We start from the raw sequence: 15,581 nt of genomic DNA on the forward strand, positions 1-15,581 counted from the left end.
CAGCACTGCTTGGCCGACCCTGGACTCCTCCCTGGAATCCCGATCGACGCAGTAAAATCTCGTGAAGGTGTGCGTCGACCTCCACGTAGCAGCCCGGCAGATGTCCAGCAGGGGCACACCAGATAGGAACGCCGTAGTAGCAGCGATCGCTCTGGTCGAATGGGCTCTCGGACGGCCTGGCAGCGGTCGGTTAGCCAACCGGTGGCAGTGCAAGATGCAGCCGGAGAGCCATCTGGAAATGGAAGACTTCGAGAGAGCCTTCCCTTGATTCACAGGTCCAAAGTTCACGAATAGCTGTGATGTCCTCCGAAAACTCTTCGTGCGGTCCACGTAGAACTTCAGCGCTCTAGCCACATCCAGCGAGTGCAAAGTCCTCTCGGCCGGCGAGGAAGGAGACGGGAAGAAAACAGGTAACACCAGGGGCTCGTTAAGATGGAAGTCCGACGGCACCTTGGGCATAATGGAGGGGTGCGTCCTAAGCACCACCCTCGAGACATGGAAAGTCAAGTACGGTGCTTTGCAGGATAGGGCCTGGATCTCTCCCACTGGTCGTGCGGAGGTAATGGCCACCAGGAATGCAGTCTTCTACGACACAAACTTCATCGGTGCGGAGTGCATCGGCTCAAATGGGGGCCCCATGAGCCTGGTCAGCACCACGTTATGTTCCCACGCCGGGGCCTTCACCGGCGGGAACGACCGGAACAGTCCTTTCATAAACTCTTTTACCAGTCGATGGGACCACAGGGACGTCCGTCCTGTGGTTCTGGTATATCTGGAGATCGGCGCCAGATGAATCTTAATGGAGGCATGGGCTAGCCCAGCCTTTGCCAGCGATAGCAGGTACGGCAGCACTTGAGGGGCCGTAATCCGTAGGGGGTTGATCTTCTGTGCCCGGCACCAGATAGAGAACCTCTTCCACTTGTGACCGTAGCATTTGAGAGTCGAGGACGCCCTGGCCTTTGCAAGAACCTCACTGCAGTCGGCCGGTATATCGTACCCTCCAAACTCTAGTGCTGCAGGAGCCAAGCCTGCAGGTTCAGCGACGCCGGGTCGTGGTAGAAGATGGCGCCTCCTTCTTTGGAGAGAAGATCCGCGTCCGCCGACAGCTTGGTGGGAGGGGACGTTGACAAGTCCAGAAGGTCCGGGAACCAGATCTGCCTCGGCCACGCCGGTGCGACGAGGATCATCCTGCACCGGGACCTCTTGAGCTGGTTGATGAGTCGAAGCAGCAACGGCAACAGAGGGAACGCATACAGGTATAGGCCGTCCCAGGGGAACGAGAACGCATCGCCCATGCTTCTCGGCTGGGGAAACCTGCTGGCGAACCTCTGGCACTTCGAGTTCGTCGCTGTTGTGAACAGGTCGATTTGGGGTTCGCCCCATCGTCGGAAGAGTTGATCCACCTGATCCTGGCGCAGCTCCCACTCGTGACACGCGCGCAGCTCCCTGCTGAGCGAGTCGGCGATGGTGTTTCTTTCTCCTGCCAGGTGGAAGGGAACCAGGAAAATCCCCTGGGCGACCGCCCAGTGCCACAGATCCTGTGCCTCCTTAGATAGGGCTGGGGATCTGGTGCCTCCCTGCTTCCGTATGTAAAACATTGTTGTGGTGTTGTCCGTGAAGATCCGCACCACCTTGCCCTTGAGCGACGGGAGAAACGATTTGAGAGCCCAGAACACGGCTCGGAGTTCCAGGATGTTGATGTGCAGGAGCTTCTCCTCCGGGAGCCAGAGGCCTCTTGCGTGGAGATCTCCGGTGTGGGCGCCCCAACCCTCCAGGGAGGCGTCCGTAGTCACCATCTCCTGGTACGCAGGCGTCTGAAAGTCCTTGCCCGCCGTGAGGTGCGCTCGAACGCCCCACCACTGAATCGCCCGCCGGAACACCTTGTTGAGGGGGACCCTGTCTTCGAAGGTGCCCGTCTCCTGCATCCAACGGGCGTCGAGAAATTCTTGAAGAGGGCGCATCCGTAGTCTGCAAAGGCGCACCAGGTAGATGCAAGAGGACATCATCCCCAGGAGGGACTTGATGGACCGCACCCTGGCCACGTCCGTGGCTAGCAGGCGCTGCACCTTGCCCAGAATGGTCTTCGTCCGTTCTTCCGACAGTGTCGCCAGGCGCCTCACTGTATCGAGCTTCGCTCCCAGAAACAGGGCCACCTGCGACGGCACCAGGTGGGACTTTGGGTAATTTATGGCGAATCCCAGGTCTGTGAGTAGCTGGACGGTCCTCGCAGTGTGTTCGACAGCGAGTTCCCTCGTCCTTGAGGGGAGGAGCCAGTCATCCAGGTAGGGGTAGACGTGAATCCCCTGCAGGCGCAGCCGCTCCGCCACAGGTGCTAGGCACTTGGTAAAGACCCTGGGGGCCGACTTCAATCCGAACGGCAGTGCTCTGAATTGGTAGTGGAGTCCCTGGACGACGAACCTGAGGAACTTTCAGTGACTTCTGAGGATGGGAACGTGGAAGTATGCATCCTCCAGGTCCAACGACGATAGAAAGTCGCCTTCCTCCAGCTGTCCCAGCACGTGCTGGAGGGTGACCATCCTGAACTTTTGTGACCTGATGTATTTGTTCAAACGACGAAGGTCCAGGATGGGGCGCCAGCCGCCCGTCTTCTTCCTGACGAAGTACCTTGAGTACGCCCCGGAGCCTCTTCGGGACGAGCTCGATGGCGCCTTTCCTGAGCATCGCCCGTACTTCCAACAGCAGTTGCTGGACGTGATTTTCCTTCCTGGCCACAGGTGGAACGTGAGGGCACTTCTTCAGGAATTCGATAGTGTCCTCTTGCCAGGGTATTCAGCACCCAACCTGGGTGGAGATGGATTCCACACGCCGACGAAATTCGTCAGCTGGCCTCCCACCGGGGTGCTTCGGTGGGGGCCCGAGGCCACGGCCGGTTCAGTCCTGCTTGGAGGTGGTGGCCTTGCCGCCCTGGCCACCTTGCCGACGGCGGCGAGGCGCTCCCTGCTTGCCGCGACACCTGTAGGCCTCCTGAGACGAGGAGCGTGCCGCCTGGCGGTAAGATGACGAGCCACCGCTGGATCCCTTGGAGGCCCCCTGTCTGCCTCCGGAGCTCCGAAAGGGCCGTCGTTGCTGAAGGGCTCCTAGGGCGTGGGCCATCTCCGTGTCCGTCTTTATGGCTTGGAGGGATTCGTCCACCTCCTTCCCGAACAAGTTTCTGCCGTCGAACGGCATGTCCAACACCCTTGGCTGGACGTCCTGACGGAAGTCGGTCGCTCGGAGCCAACCCCGTCGTCGTAGGCAAACTCTGTTGCCCAGCTGGCGGAACCCGGTATCGGCAATATCGGTTGCCACTGTTATGGCATGTTCCGACGCCACCTCGCCTTCTTGAAGTATATCCAGGGCCTCGGACCTCTTGTCGTCCGGTAGGAAGTCCAATATGGGGGCCATCTTAAACCAGAGGTCCCTGTCATACCGGGCCACGATCGCCAGGGCGTTGGCCGCTTTGATCGTCGTCGCCGCCGACGAAATGACCCGTCGCCCCATGGCGTCCAACTTCCTACCCTCGCTGTCTGGAGGGGAATTCGACGTTGAGGCTCCTGACCCCGCCGCTTTTTTCTTCGCCGCCGCCGAGACGACCGAGTCTGGCGTTGGCTGGGCCCTGAGACACAGGGGAGCGGTCTCGGGGACCTGGTACTTCTTCTCGTACCGGTCCCGTTTGGCTGGTGCCGTGAAGGGGTTCTTGAGTACCGACAGGCCCTCCTCCCAGATGTCATCGATTAGAGGCACCGCGATGGCAGTCTTCCTCTTGGCCTCCTGGTGCTGATAGAGGAAACCTTCCTTTTTCTGCTCCTCCTTGCAGAGCTGGAACAATTCGGACAGCCTGGCGATCATGGCGTGGAACGAGCCAGTCTCGTCGGGCGGAGAGGCCCGTAAGACGGGAGACCCATTCCGTCGTCGTCGTCGCCCTCAGAACCTGTCGTCGAGCCCACTGCACCGTCATCTCCCGACTCATGGGAGGATGAGGAGGGAACAGTAGGCCTTACGGGGGCGAGTGGAGGAGAGGGTTGGGTCCTCCGTCGTTTGTTCTGAGGACTTCCCGACGGGCCAGGTTGCGGGTCCTCCGGCCTGGGCCGTGGTAATCTCGTCCTTATCTCAGAGCATAAGGACTGGATCGCAGACAAAATGGCTGCCGAGCTATCCTGAGGCCTAGGTTGCGGCTGCACCGGATGGGAAGGCTGCTCTTCCTCGCCCTCGTCGTCTTCCTCGGTTATCTCCCGAGGGTCTTCCTTATGGGATCGTACCTTCTCGAATTGGACTTCGAGATTCCTCGAGGCCACGGTCAGTTCCTCCTCCGAGGCTGACTCCGAGCTCGAGGAGGCTACCGTGCCCCCCCTCGCTTCTTCCATCATGGTGGCCATGACGATGGGCTGAAAAGAGGATTCCCTCCTTGGCGGCAGGGAAACTCTAGTCCCGGAGGCAGTCTCTGCTGGCAGGGTCTCTGCCGGCTTGGCCAGAGTCGCCGCAATCGCCTCGATAGAGGCCTTTGCCTGCTGGGTAGGGGCCTTCACCACCTTAGGTGCGTCCCGGGCCTTCTCCTTAGGGGGAGGGGCGACGCCTCGCTCCCCTTCTCCCGAGATCGGACGGGGCTTCTCCCGAAGCTTACCCGGGGTCTCAGACTTCCTCTTCCCCGAACCGGAGCGCTGGCTCGTGGTTGACGGTGCCGGAGAAAGTGCGCCCTGCCTGGCGACCGAAGAGCCCGACCTTTCGGCGCTCCCGGAGCCAGCGGACTTGCGGTGGTTGGCCTGGTGTTGGGCCCCCGTCGCCGGGGTGCCCGCACAGGACTTAGAAGTCCGCTCGGACCCTTTCTTCTTCTTCTCACCCGTTGAGCCCTTCTCGAACCAGCTGGCGAGACGGGATCGACGGTCCCTCATGGTCCGCTCCGACAAGTTCTTGCAGAACTGGCAGTCCTTCTCTACATGAGTCTTGTCCCCGTGAAGACAGTAGAGGCATCGCGAATGTTCGTCCTCCTTAAACACATTCTGCAGCCCGCATCCAGGGCAGCTGCGAAACAGCTTGGGTCCGGGTGACGAACTCGCGTCCTGGGCCATCTCGAAGTAGGCCGCAAATCTTCTGGAATCCTCCAAAAGGTTGATTCGACGAAATCTTCACCCTTGAGGGGCGTAGGAAAATCCCGCAACGGGTACCCGTTAATGGGAGTAGAAACGGTGGAGCTTGAGGCTCGATTAACCGAAAAATGTGAAAATTCACCTGAAAAAGCGCGAAAACGCAGCAAAAGCTCGAGAGCTAAGCACGAGGACTCCCAACACTTGAACGTGCGGTAAAAATCTGAAGATGGCTGCCAGAGGCGGGGCTTAGGGAGATGGCAGTCATTGGCTGTGGTCAGTATGACGCAGAGATCAGTGATTGGTTACTACTACGAAAGACCGATCAGAAACAAAACTGATACTGATTTTTCTTTACCGAGGATTCCCAGCCTGACGGGGAATATTCATGAGCATGTGAATCCATGCCAGACCCCATGCTGGAGAAATAGGTTTTTAACAGATGCCTAAACTGGGAATGATCGTTCACGGCCCTAAGCACAGGAGGTAAATAATTCCAGTGTCTGGAAGCAGAGCCCGAGAAAGAGCGGCCACCAAACCTAGCCAGACGAAAGTGGAGGCTCAAGATCAACCGAGTGTTCTGAGAATGTAGAGCAGGAGTGGGACAGTAAGGAAGAAACGTATCTCGAAGGCATTCCGCACCCACAGTACAGAGTGACTTAAACAAGAGATGGTTGGGTACTGTCAGACAATGGAGTGAACTCAGCAGAAGTGAAACCTCTCAGAGTTCCTTACAAACTCGTAGATTTATTAACTACCTACGCTTCAACATTTTACTCGCGCGTAAATACACTGGTAGATGGCTCGGTCTACAACACAAAGACCGGACTTGCCGCATTTGCAATTTAAGAATTGAAACGGCTCGCCATGTCTTAAATGCCTGTCCAAAGCTAAGACACCAATATGTAAAAAGTTATTTACATCTGGCAGTTAACAATAAGGCTCATTGAATCTGACTTCTTCTAGAGCAGTATCTGTATTGATGAATCCTTGGTCATAGCCTCTGCTGCTTTTCATGTTTGGAAGGTGGTATTATCCCTCCTTCCTTGCTCCAAATATCAGTGGCAAACTAAAGTGGCACATGCAATAATAACAGGAAACCTGAAGGAGCTCACAATCACTCATTTGTACGCTGGGACTTTGTATATTTTAAAGATTTAAGTAACATGAATCATTTTATAATTCTACATGTTTTAATGTTTTATTTTACATCATGCCTTACTCTGGTGAATTGTTAAATCAATTATTAATTTTATTTTATTCCTTGTTGGTAATTTCTTTTTTTATATTGTATTAAATAATTACATGTAACTGATTCTTTTTTGTTAAATTGGTGCTTAAGGTTTGTTTTTAGCCAAATGCAGAATAAATAAAAAAAAGAATTTTTAAAATGAGATCCATAGGGGGGGTCCCAGTAGCCACCCTGGCTGCCAGACTTTGCAGTAGTTGAAGTATAGTGAGTTAAAGTGGTTGAGCCAAGTAGAGGGAATTACAGTAGTCGATGCAGCTCAGAAAAAGTGCCGCAACAACTGGTGCCCAAAGATGGGGCAGAAGAAATGGAAGGACTTTCCGCAAAATGTGTAGTTTAAGATGGGCGGTCTGATAAACTGCACTGACCTGGGCTTTGTTGGATCAAGAAACGGAGAACTTGAAACTAAGTTTTTTCCCTACCAAAACGGGTAAGGGTAGTAGGCCCAGTTCTGGAGGTCAGAAAGAGGAAGTCCAAAAATGAGATGGCGAAAAAGGGGAAGCAGAAGAGGGTCCAACCACCAAGACCTCTGTCTTCTCCCCATTCAATTTGTCAGTTTCTGCCCATCCACCCTGCTACGGCTGCCAGACAAACCCCTAAGCCGAGACGCTATGACTGAGAAAAATCGAGCTGGATAATTTGGGCGTCATCCAAATTCGAGTAGCAGGGGAGGTCCTGGGAGCAGATGATAGTTGCATTTACAGCCTGGAAGATGAGGAGTGAAAGGGGGAACAGAAAGAGGAGGGGGCCAGAGTTTGGCCCCCATCAACCAGTAAAGACATGAACCAGTCCAACACCCGGCCGGAGAGACCGGCGGAAGCACGGTAGCCAATCAGGACGGAATGTTCAACCGTGTCAAAAGACGTTGACAAGTCAAGGAGAATCAGTGCACTTTGTCCCATGGACTGGGTGGAAGCCTGACTGAAAAGGGTCAAAGATTCCGGACTCATCAAGAAAGGAGGAGAGATGAGCGCTTCCAGCAGTTTCATGAGAAAGGACAGAAGGGAAATGGGACGGAAGTGAGAAAGAACAGTTGGATCTATAAAAGTTTTTTTGGAAGCGGTGTAACCAGGGCATGTTTCAGCTCAGCCGGGATGAGGCCAGGTGAACAAGAAAAGTTCACTGTGTCAGATACCTGTGGATCTATAGTCAACATCTCTTTGATGACATCTAGCGGTATAGCGTCCACTGGAAAAGATTTTAGATGCAGCGTAGCCACAAGGATGTCATCTGGTGCGAAAACCAGAAAGAGACCAAGTACAAGCCTGGGCCTGGCCAGACACTAAGGCTGGTGTGAGGTTGGCAGCCAGACCTGCTGAGGAGATAAAACTCCTAATATCGTACATTTTGTTGAATGAAGAACTGACAGAATTGAACAGTCCGAGGTGGAAAGAGCCCCCCCCCCCACCTCCCCCTCCGCCAATGGACTAGTGTTGGAAGAGAGAGAGTGAACCAGAGAGAACAGTGCCTTAGGCTGGTTCAGAGATTTGGCGACTTTGTCAGTATAAAAGGAAGCTTTGATAATGTTTAGTGACTAATTGAAATCTCAGCCTGGCAGCCGGGGAGTAATCGATCCACCATTAGCGTTCTGCCTCCCTTTGTTTAAGACGATGGATTTCAAAGCTTCAGAGAACCATGGATCTGAGGGGCTTTCTTGGGTTTCAGGAGAGCAAGATGGTCAGCGACTGACTCGGACTAGTCAGAATGCAGAAGTCAACTGACTCAGTAATGTTACATTTGCTTTGAATTGAGGAAATCAAATCTTCCCTCGATGCCTTATGCCAGCTGTGCTTGAGAGTGGGCTTGTCTCCAGTAGGGTAAAAGGGACGGTGAAGTGGTCTGACCACATCAAATGCCAGGAAGGATACACAGCGACAATTGGCTTGACAGAAAAGATCAAATCAAGTGCATTATCTAATATATCCATGGGCTCCAGTTCCAACTGACTCGGGCCCATGTCATTCATAGCGCAGAAGAAAACGGGCAATGGGGAGGGAGGAGGCGAGTTGAAGTTTAGGTTGAGAGCGCCCATCACTATTAGGTGTGCATGTTGCCTATGTAAATAGGCAACAAGTTTCAAAAGATGTTCAGTGAAAGGGGGGTCGCAACCTGGGGGTTGATAGCCTTCTTTTCAGTTCGCATTTTTATTAGTCTAACGAGGTTACAGTGCAATGTGTCTATTAGCCAGACTTGGAGCTCATTTTAATCCACCCATCTTCTACTTGTGCAGTGCTAGCCCCAAGACACTTCTACCGCTTATTTGCTTGAGCCAATTGCTACTTGGTGCTGAGCACTCAGCTGCCACTGTCCAGAGGCTCAGTATTTGGGTTGGCATCGTCTGCCGCACTGTGACTCGTTCCCATGTGCTACATGGTAGGAGAGCAGATCCCCCAGTTATATGAGAAATTGGGGCTAGGGAGGGAATACAACCCCCATTCAGTCTGGCAGCCACCAGATCAGAGGGACTACCACATGAAACGTACACAAGTCGCTTCCTGGGCTTTCTCTCAGGTGTACGCCTTCAGGTGTGAATGCTAGACACTATTTACAAGCAGGTGATTTGTAGTGTTGACAGTTGTAGCCCTCGCTCTCTGAGGCAGGCAGCACACATGGTCATGTCTGGTCACATCAGCATGCTGTGTTTGTACGAAAACCTTTACCTAATTCCTGTGTTCTACTGTCAGTGTATGCCCTGCTACAGGCTTGCCTTTTTTATGAGCTTCTAGCGCACTGTTGACAGCTATGTTTCTCCAGTGCAAATAGCATGTAATGCCATTATCCCGGAAGACTCCTTCTGTAATACAGTATGTCTGGCATCTGTTTAGTGGGTGCTCCTTGAAACTGCTGCATGCAAATACAGAAATTCAATTTATTAGAGCATGTGATAATATTACAGAAGTCTGTGTGCAACTTATGAGGATCTGGGGGTCTGCTTGGAAGGTCCACCATCCAGGAAGTGGTTTACGTTCGGAGCACACCAGACACCCTTTGGGGGTGGGCATAGGGTACCCTAAAGACACCCTGGGAACCACCACATGGGTGTGGTAGTGTCACACACTGCACTCTCCTGCAGAGGGCGGGGAGCAGGGGGTGGGGTGCCTAGACCCTTTCCAAAGACAGCCGGGCAGGTACACGTGGAAACACGTTCAGTGAGGCAGCAGCAGTTTTTGCACGTGCATGGGAAATGCATTATTTTTTCTTAATTGGATGCCCGGACCTATTGTGTGCCTGCATATGGCCATGGTCCCTATTGCTAAATATGGCTCATGGTATTTGTCATAGCTGCTAGGACTTCTTTTTTTAATCAATTACACTGCTGCCTCGGAGATGTTTATTTCTTTTACTGTACTTACTCTTTCTCTTTTCTTTGCATCATCAGTTCCTTTTCTCGTTTCTGCCTTTCCATGTCACGTTTTCTTCTCTGCAACTCTCTTTCCTGTTCGCGTTTTTGCCTTTGCTTCTCATGCTCTCTTTTCTGGTCCTCCAGTTGCTGTTGTAATTTTTGTCTCTGTATTTGCCTCTCAATGGTCTGCTTTTCCAGTTCTTTTCTCTCAACTTCCTCTCGTTCTTTTATCTGCTGTCTGTGCAGCTCCTCTTCCTTTTTTCTCTGAGCTTCCTCTTCCAATTTCTGTCTCCGGTATTCCTCCTCCCGTTTTTGTTTCTCTTCTCTTTCCTGTCTTGCAAGTTTCAACTGTCTTTTTTGCATTGCCAGTCGCTGATCTTGTATCTCTCTCTGACGTTGCCACTCCGTTGTCTTTCTCGCTAGTTCCTCTTCCATGTGCTCCATCTCTTTTTCCGTTTTTTCTAGTTCCTTTTGATGTTTTTGTTCCTCTAGAGCTTCCTCTCTTTTCTGTCTCTCCAGTTCTTCTTCTATTCTCTTCATGTGCATTTCCTCCTCTCTTTCCTGTTCATAATGTTCCTCTTTTCTTCTGTCTCTTTGCAGTTCAAGCTGTACTCCATGTATGTCTAGTTTTGCATTTTCTATTTTCTGTCTGTCCATTTCCTGTCTTTTCAAATCCTCTTTTACTTTCTCCTCCTTCAGGGCCACTTCACTTCTTTGATGTTCCAATTCTTCTTGTATCTTCCTCTGTAAGTTCTCCTCTTTTTTCTGCATTTCTAGTTTCTCTTGTGTTTGTTCTCTCTCCAGTTCTTCTATTTTTTTTCTGTGAAGTTCCTGGGCTCTTCTCTGCTTCTCAAATGGTCTGACTGTCGTCTGCAATGCTATGCGATACACCTTGTCCTCCTTTTCCTTTCCTGCTATTGTCTCGTTACTTGTCTGTTTCGCTGTTGACTCTCCTCTCTCATAGCCCTGTATTTCTTTTTCTTTCTTCGCTTCCCTTTTATGCGTTTCCATTGACTCCTTTGTTTCAGGACTCTTCATTTGACTATCTTCCTTCTGATTCTCCTGCTCTCCCGTTATTTTCGTTTTCGGTAATTCATTCTCTGTTTTCCCTCTCTCTGCCAATAGAAAAAAGACAATTGATAGGTGATACACCTTTCAGAAATTGTCATTAAAATCATTTAAATCTGTGATACTCGCTATGCAGAGCACAATATCGGGGTGTTGGGAGGACAAGAAATCGGGAAATAAAGATGTGTGTTTTGACATTCTAGGGCAAGACATAAGGTGCATATTGTATGCCTGATTCTTAAACATACACGGCTCATCTGCAGCACCACATGACATGCTGAAACAAAATGGGATTTGATTTATTGAGCATTTGTTAGCGTCTATAAAACAGAATGGTGTTTCAAGGCGCCACAAATAGAAATGGGAAGGGAACATGGGGAGTAAATAACAGTGGCAAAACAGTGAATATACATCGTGGTCCTACTGGGCCTTGTGACATTCGGAAGTGCAAGTGCAGTGAAGAGCGTGCAGGAGTAGGGAACGGAGGGAGCAAGGGTAAGCAAGGGTATGGACAGGTGCTGGAGGGAGCCTGGAGGCAAGTGCAATGGGGGCCAAAGGGAGGAGACCACTGGTTAAGTACTACGGTGGAGGAATCCCCAGGGGACCCGCAAGTGCATTGCTGAAGGGGGAGGGTGCTGGTGTTGAATGGGAGGAAGGCCTGGGACATGTGAGATTCATGAAGGTACCAGGCCACCAGTCTCAGCGGCAGTGGGGTGATTAGCAGGCAATGGAAAGAGTGAACAAGGTAGAGAAAAGCAGGGATTTGAGCAGCTTCCGGAACTTAAGGAGGTCCGACTGAAGTCTGAGAGGGGCAGGCAGGGTTTTCTAAAGAGAGGCACCAGCCGAAGAGCGAGACATGCCCCTGCTCTCCGCTTTGAGAAGTGTTTGCTCTTCCAACTCTCTGCTTGTCAGAGGGCTCTAGCAGTGACACATTTAGGGAGGAAAAGTTGGAGATAGCGTGGTCCCAGGACCCAGAAAGCCTTGTGGGTGATGCAGAGGGTCTTGAATTTAATCCTTGCGGCCACCGGTAGCCAATGAAGAGTTTTTCTGGGCTGGAGAGATGCAGTCCTTAGGCTTGAGGCCAAGGATAAGTCTTGCATCCCTATTCTGGATTAGCTGGAGAGGCCGTAGGGGGGAAAGGGGGAGATTGAGGAAGAGGCTGTGGCAGTACTCCAGCCTAGAAAGGACCAGAGCTCTGTAGATATTGAGCTTCGAAGGGATTGGGTCCTCCGACGTATTCCATATCTATGACAGTAATGTCCACAGCTGTGCTGATTCTGAAAGTTGTCTGCGTCCTGCGCTGATGCGCCGTCCTCGAGGACCTCCTCCGACGGCCGACGTCATCCGATGTTACAAGTAGGACGCACGACGCCCATAGCCTCAGTTCCGTTTTCTCCGCGAACGTGTTCGCTTCGGAGATCTCGGTGCGCCTTGACTCTTTGGAGTTTGTTCTTCTGCGGTTCTTCGAACCTGTTCGTTTGGATTTCTACTTCATCCTCGTGAAGATGTCTACCGCGTCTGCCACAGTACCCACATTTCTTAAAGCCCGGACGCTTTAAGAAATGTGGGTACTGTGGGTCCAAGATGTCGGTGACGGACTCGCACGATGCCTGCCTCTGGTGCCTCGGGGAGGCCCACGACACGGACTGTGTCGACTGCCAGTCGCTCACGTCCAAAGCCTTGTGGGAGCGCAAGAAGTTGTTGACGGTAGGTAAGGTGTCTAAGCCCCGGAAATCGAGGTATGCTGGCCTTTCGACGGATCATTCGAGGGATGACTCTCTGTATTGTCGTCGGGGGTCTGGTAGGTCTCGGTCCGGGAGTCGGTCCCGCCACTCCTCTGCCTCTTCGAGGCATGCCCGGAAGCGCCGTCATTGGTCACCTTCCCCGTCCTCTTCCGAGGACTCCGCCCATCGGCGGGTCGCATATCCTTCCAAGCATGCGACGCCGGAGGAGTGGGCTTCCTTCGGCAAGAAAATGCTTGCGGTTCTTGAATCGCAGGGCACTCGTCCGGCTGCGCCTCCGAGTGGGGTCGGCCGTGTCCGGTCGAGAGACACCACCCGCACGCCTTCGGGCTCGGGTGGTCAGCACGATTCGCGGGAGAGGTCCTGCTCGGACAAGGGGAATCGTTCTCACCATGCCCGTTCCAGGTCCCTGTCGAGCCCGTGTGCACCTGTGAAGTCTTCTAAGAAGACGTCGACGCCGAGGTCGTCGATGGACTCACTCGAGGCTTCGCCTTCGAGGAAGTCGTTGACGCCCCGGTTGTCGAAGGACACGATCGGGGCTCTGCCCTCGAGATCGGTGTCGAAGCCGTCGATGCTGTCTGCGCCACGCTCGACATCGCTCCACTCGACGTCGACGCTGTTTCACTTGACGCCTTTCGAGGCGGCTTTGTCGGGAGTTCCCCGTGGCATGTGGAACCGCCCAGGAAAGGTTTGGCTAATGCTAAACATGTCTCTGTACCTTTGTCTCTTCCTTCTTTCCAGCCTTTGGAATATATTTATGAGGTGGAGGAGGGACCTGATGTTGGGGAGGTCCCTGGCTTGGTTCCTGATGCCCTTGTGTCGGGGCAGAGTCAACTGGAGGACTTGAGACAGTCGTTACACAACGCCAGTGGTCTCGACACCTCTCCGGAGGTGGAGTTTGGGAGACCTGAGCCTGGCACTCATGCCGACTCTTCCTATCGGCGCCTCATGTCGAGGGTCACCAAGTACCTGGGTTGGTCTGCCCCACCTGGGGATTTTCAGCAGGATGACCTGACTGATATCTTGGATCAGGGTCCTCCAACTGACCCGTGCTGCCATTTCACATGGCTTTGCAGCGAAGGGTGGCTGTGGCTTGGACTGCTCCGGAGAGTCTCCCGGCGGTGTGCAGGTCCTAGCCAAAGAAGTATCGCCCGGCATGTGGCGACCCCGGCTACTTGAACACTCGCCCTACTCCGGAGAGTTTGGTGGTACAGGCGGCTACGGCCCCTGCGAAACAGGTGTCGTACCCTACCATCTCTCCTGATAGGGACGACAAACGTTTTGATGGCTGGGCGAAGGTCTTTTCTTCGGGGGGTATGGCGCTTCAGGCTGCCAACTCCGTTTGTGCCTTGTCTCGTTTCACACACACTCTGTGGAACTGTATTTCATTGGCGGCTGATCACATTCCCGAGGGGGAAGAACGGGATGGTTTCCTGGCTATCGTGCAGGATGGCAAGGACGCCATGTGTGAGGCCATTCAATCGGGTCTGGACATGGTTGATTGCGTAGCTGGTCCATGGCGACAAGCACCGTGATACGCAGGTTTGCGTGGTTGCTGAAGTCGGGGTTTGCTCCTGATGTGCAAGTTCGACTCCTCAACATGCCCTTTCCCGGTGTACATCTTTTTGGCAACAAGGCTGACGAAAGACCTCGAAGGCTGCAGCGAAGTCGCTAGGCGCTGCAATCCACCAACCTCCACCTTTTCGTCCTAGGGGACAGCAATGGAGGGGAGGTTCGTTTCATTACTCGTCCTTTGGTAGATCGAGAGGAGCTGCCAGTCATAGGGGCAACCGAAGGAGTGCCAGAGGTGGAAAACAAGGCACTCGAGGTGCAAAGGCCGCGCAAGCTGTTGCCTCTTTGCCCTCAGGCAACGCCGCCTCTGCTCAGTCATGAGGCCATGTCCCATGGTTCGCCGGTTGGGGGAAGGCTGGTGCAGCATCTTGTAGAGTGGCGTGCCATTACTTCAGATGTGTGGGTTCTGGAGATCATAGCCCACGGCTACGGTCTTCCTTTCCGGCAGAGGCCTCACGACAATCCACCGGGGAATCGCTCTTTGAAGAGTCCGGATCCGCTCCTTGCGCAGGAAATTCAATCCCTGCTGGAGAAAGGTGCCATAGAACTGGTGCCTGTAGCAGAGAGGATCAAGGGATGGTATTCCCCTTTTTTTTTGTTTTCCAAGAAAGACGGGGGATTGAGACCCATCATGGACTTGCGCGGTTTGAAAAAACTCCTCAGGAAGGACAAGTTCAAGATGGTTACTCTCTCTCAAGTCCTCCAGGCCCTTCAACTTCAGGACTGGTTGGTGTCTCTAGACCTCAAGGATGGTTATTTTCATGTGCCGATCCATCCAAAGCACAAGAAATACCGGAGGTTCGCGGTTGGCGACTCGCACTTTCAGTTTCGGGTCCTGCCGTTCGGATTGACCTCCGCCCCGAGGGTTTTCACCAAGCTCATGGTAGTGGTGGCAGTGCATCTCGGGCAAGGGGGGATTCACGTCTACCCCTACCTGGACGACTGTTTGATCAGGGCGCGCTCTCCCGAGCAAGTTCTGGATCATCTGTCTGTCACCTGCCACTCCCTCCACAGGCTGGGCTTCTCCCTCAACATGAAGTCCCATTTGACACCGACTCAGCGGCTCCAGTACATCGGAGCAGTGTTCGACATGTCCCTGGGGCAGTGTTTTCCTCCACAGGTTAGGGCTCATCAAATTCAGCAGATGGTGAACAAGTTTCAACTTGCCCAGACGATCTCGGCGTTCGAATTCTTGAGGTTGCTCCGCCTCATGGCATCCTGCATTCTTCTGGTGCCAGAGGCTCGACTGCGGATGAGATCTTTGCAATGGGCACTCAAGATGCAGTGGTCACAGTCCTCTGGCAGGATGTTGGACCCCATTCAGGTGCCGTCCTCGGTCGCCCAGGATCTTCTGTGGTTGGCCGTTGAAGGCAATCTGATGAAGGGGGCTCCGTTTTGGCTACCCTGGCCAGAGGTGACGGTCGTGACGGATGCATCCCTCACGGGATGGGGAGCTCATGCCAACGGGCTGACGGTCAGCGGTCATTGGTCTCCGTCGGAGTCCAGACTCCATATCAATCTGTTGG

The 15,581-nt window shown here is 53.2% G+C and overlaps 1 protein-coding gene across 2 annotated transcripts in view; it reads right to left on the minus strand.

Annotated features, from left to right (window-relative positions):
• The window catches only part of LOC138582115 (trichohyalin-like), a 137,288-nt gene that overhangs the window by 25,117 nt on the left and 96,590 nt on the right, over nt 1–15,581 (minus strand). For both annotated transcript variants that reach the window (XM_069653097.1, XM_069653098.1), the window contains one exon: nt 9,684–10,788. In XM_069653097.1, coding sequence (XP_069509198.1) covers nt 9,684–10,788 — 1,105 coding nt within the window. The remainder of the gene's footprint in view (nt 1–9,683; nt 10,789–15,581) is intronic.

The sequence above is a fragment of the Ambystoma mexicanum genome, chromosome 3q (genome assembly GCF_040938575.1).
Source record: "Ambystoma mexicanum isolate Mex_15411 chromosome 3q, UKY_AmexF1_1, whole genome shotgun sequence".
NCBI classification, from domain to species: Eukaryota; Metazoa; Chordata; class Amphibia; order Caudata; family Ambystomatidae; genus Ambystoma; species Ambystoma mexicanum.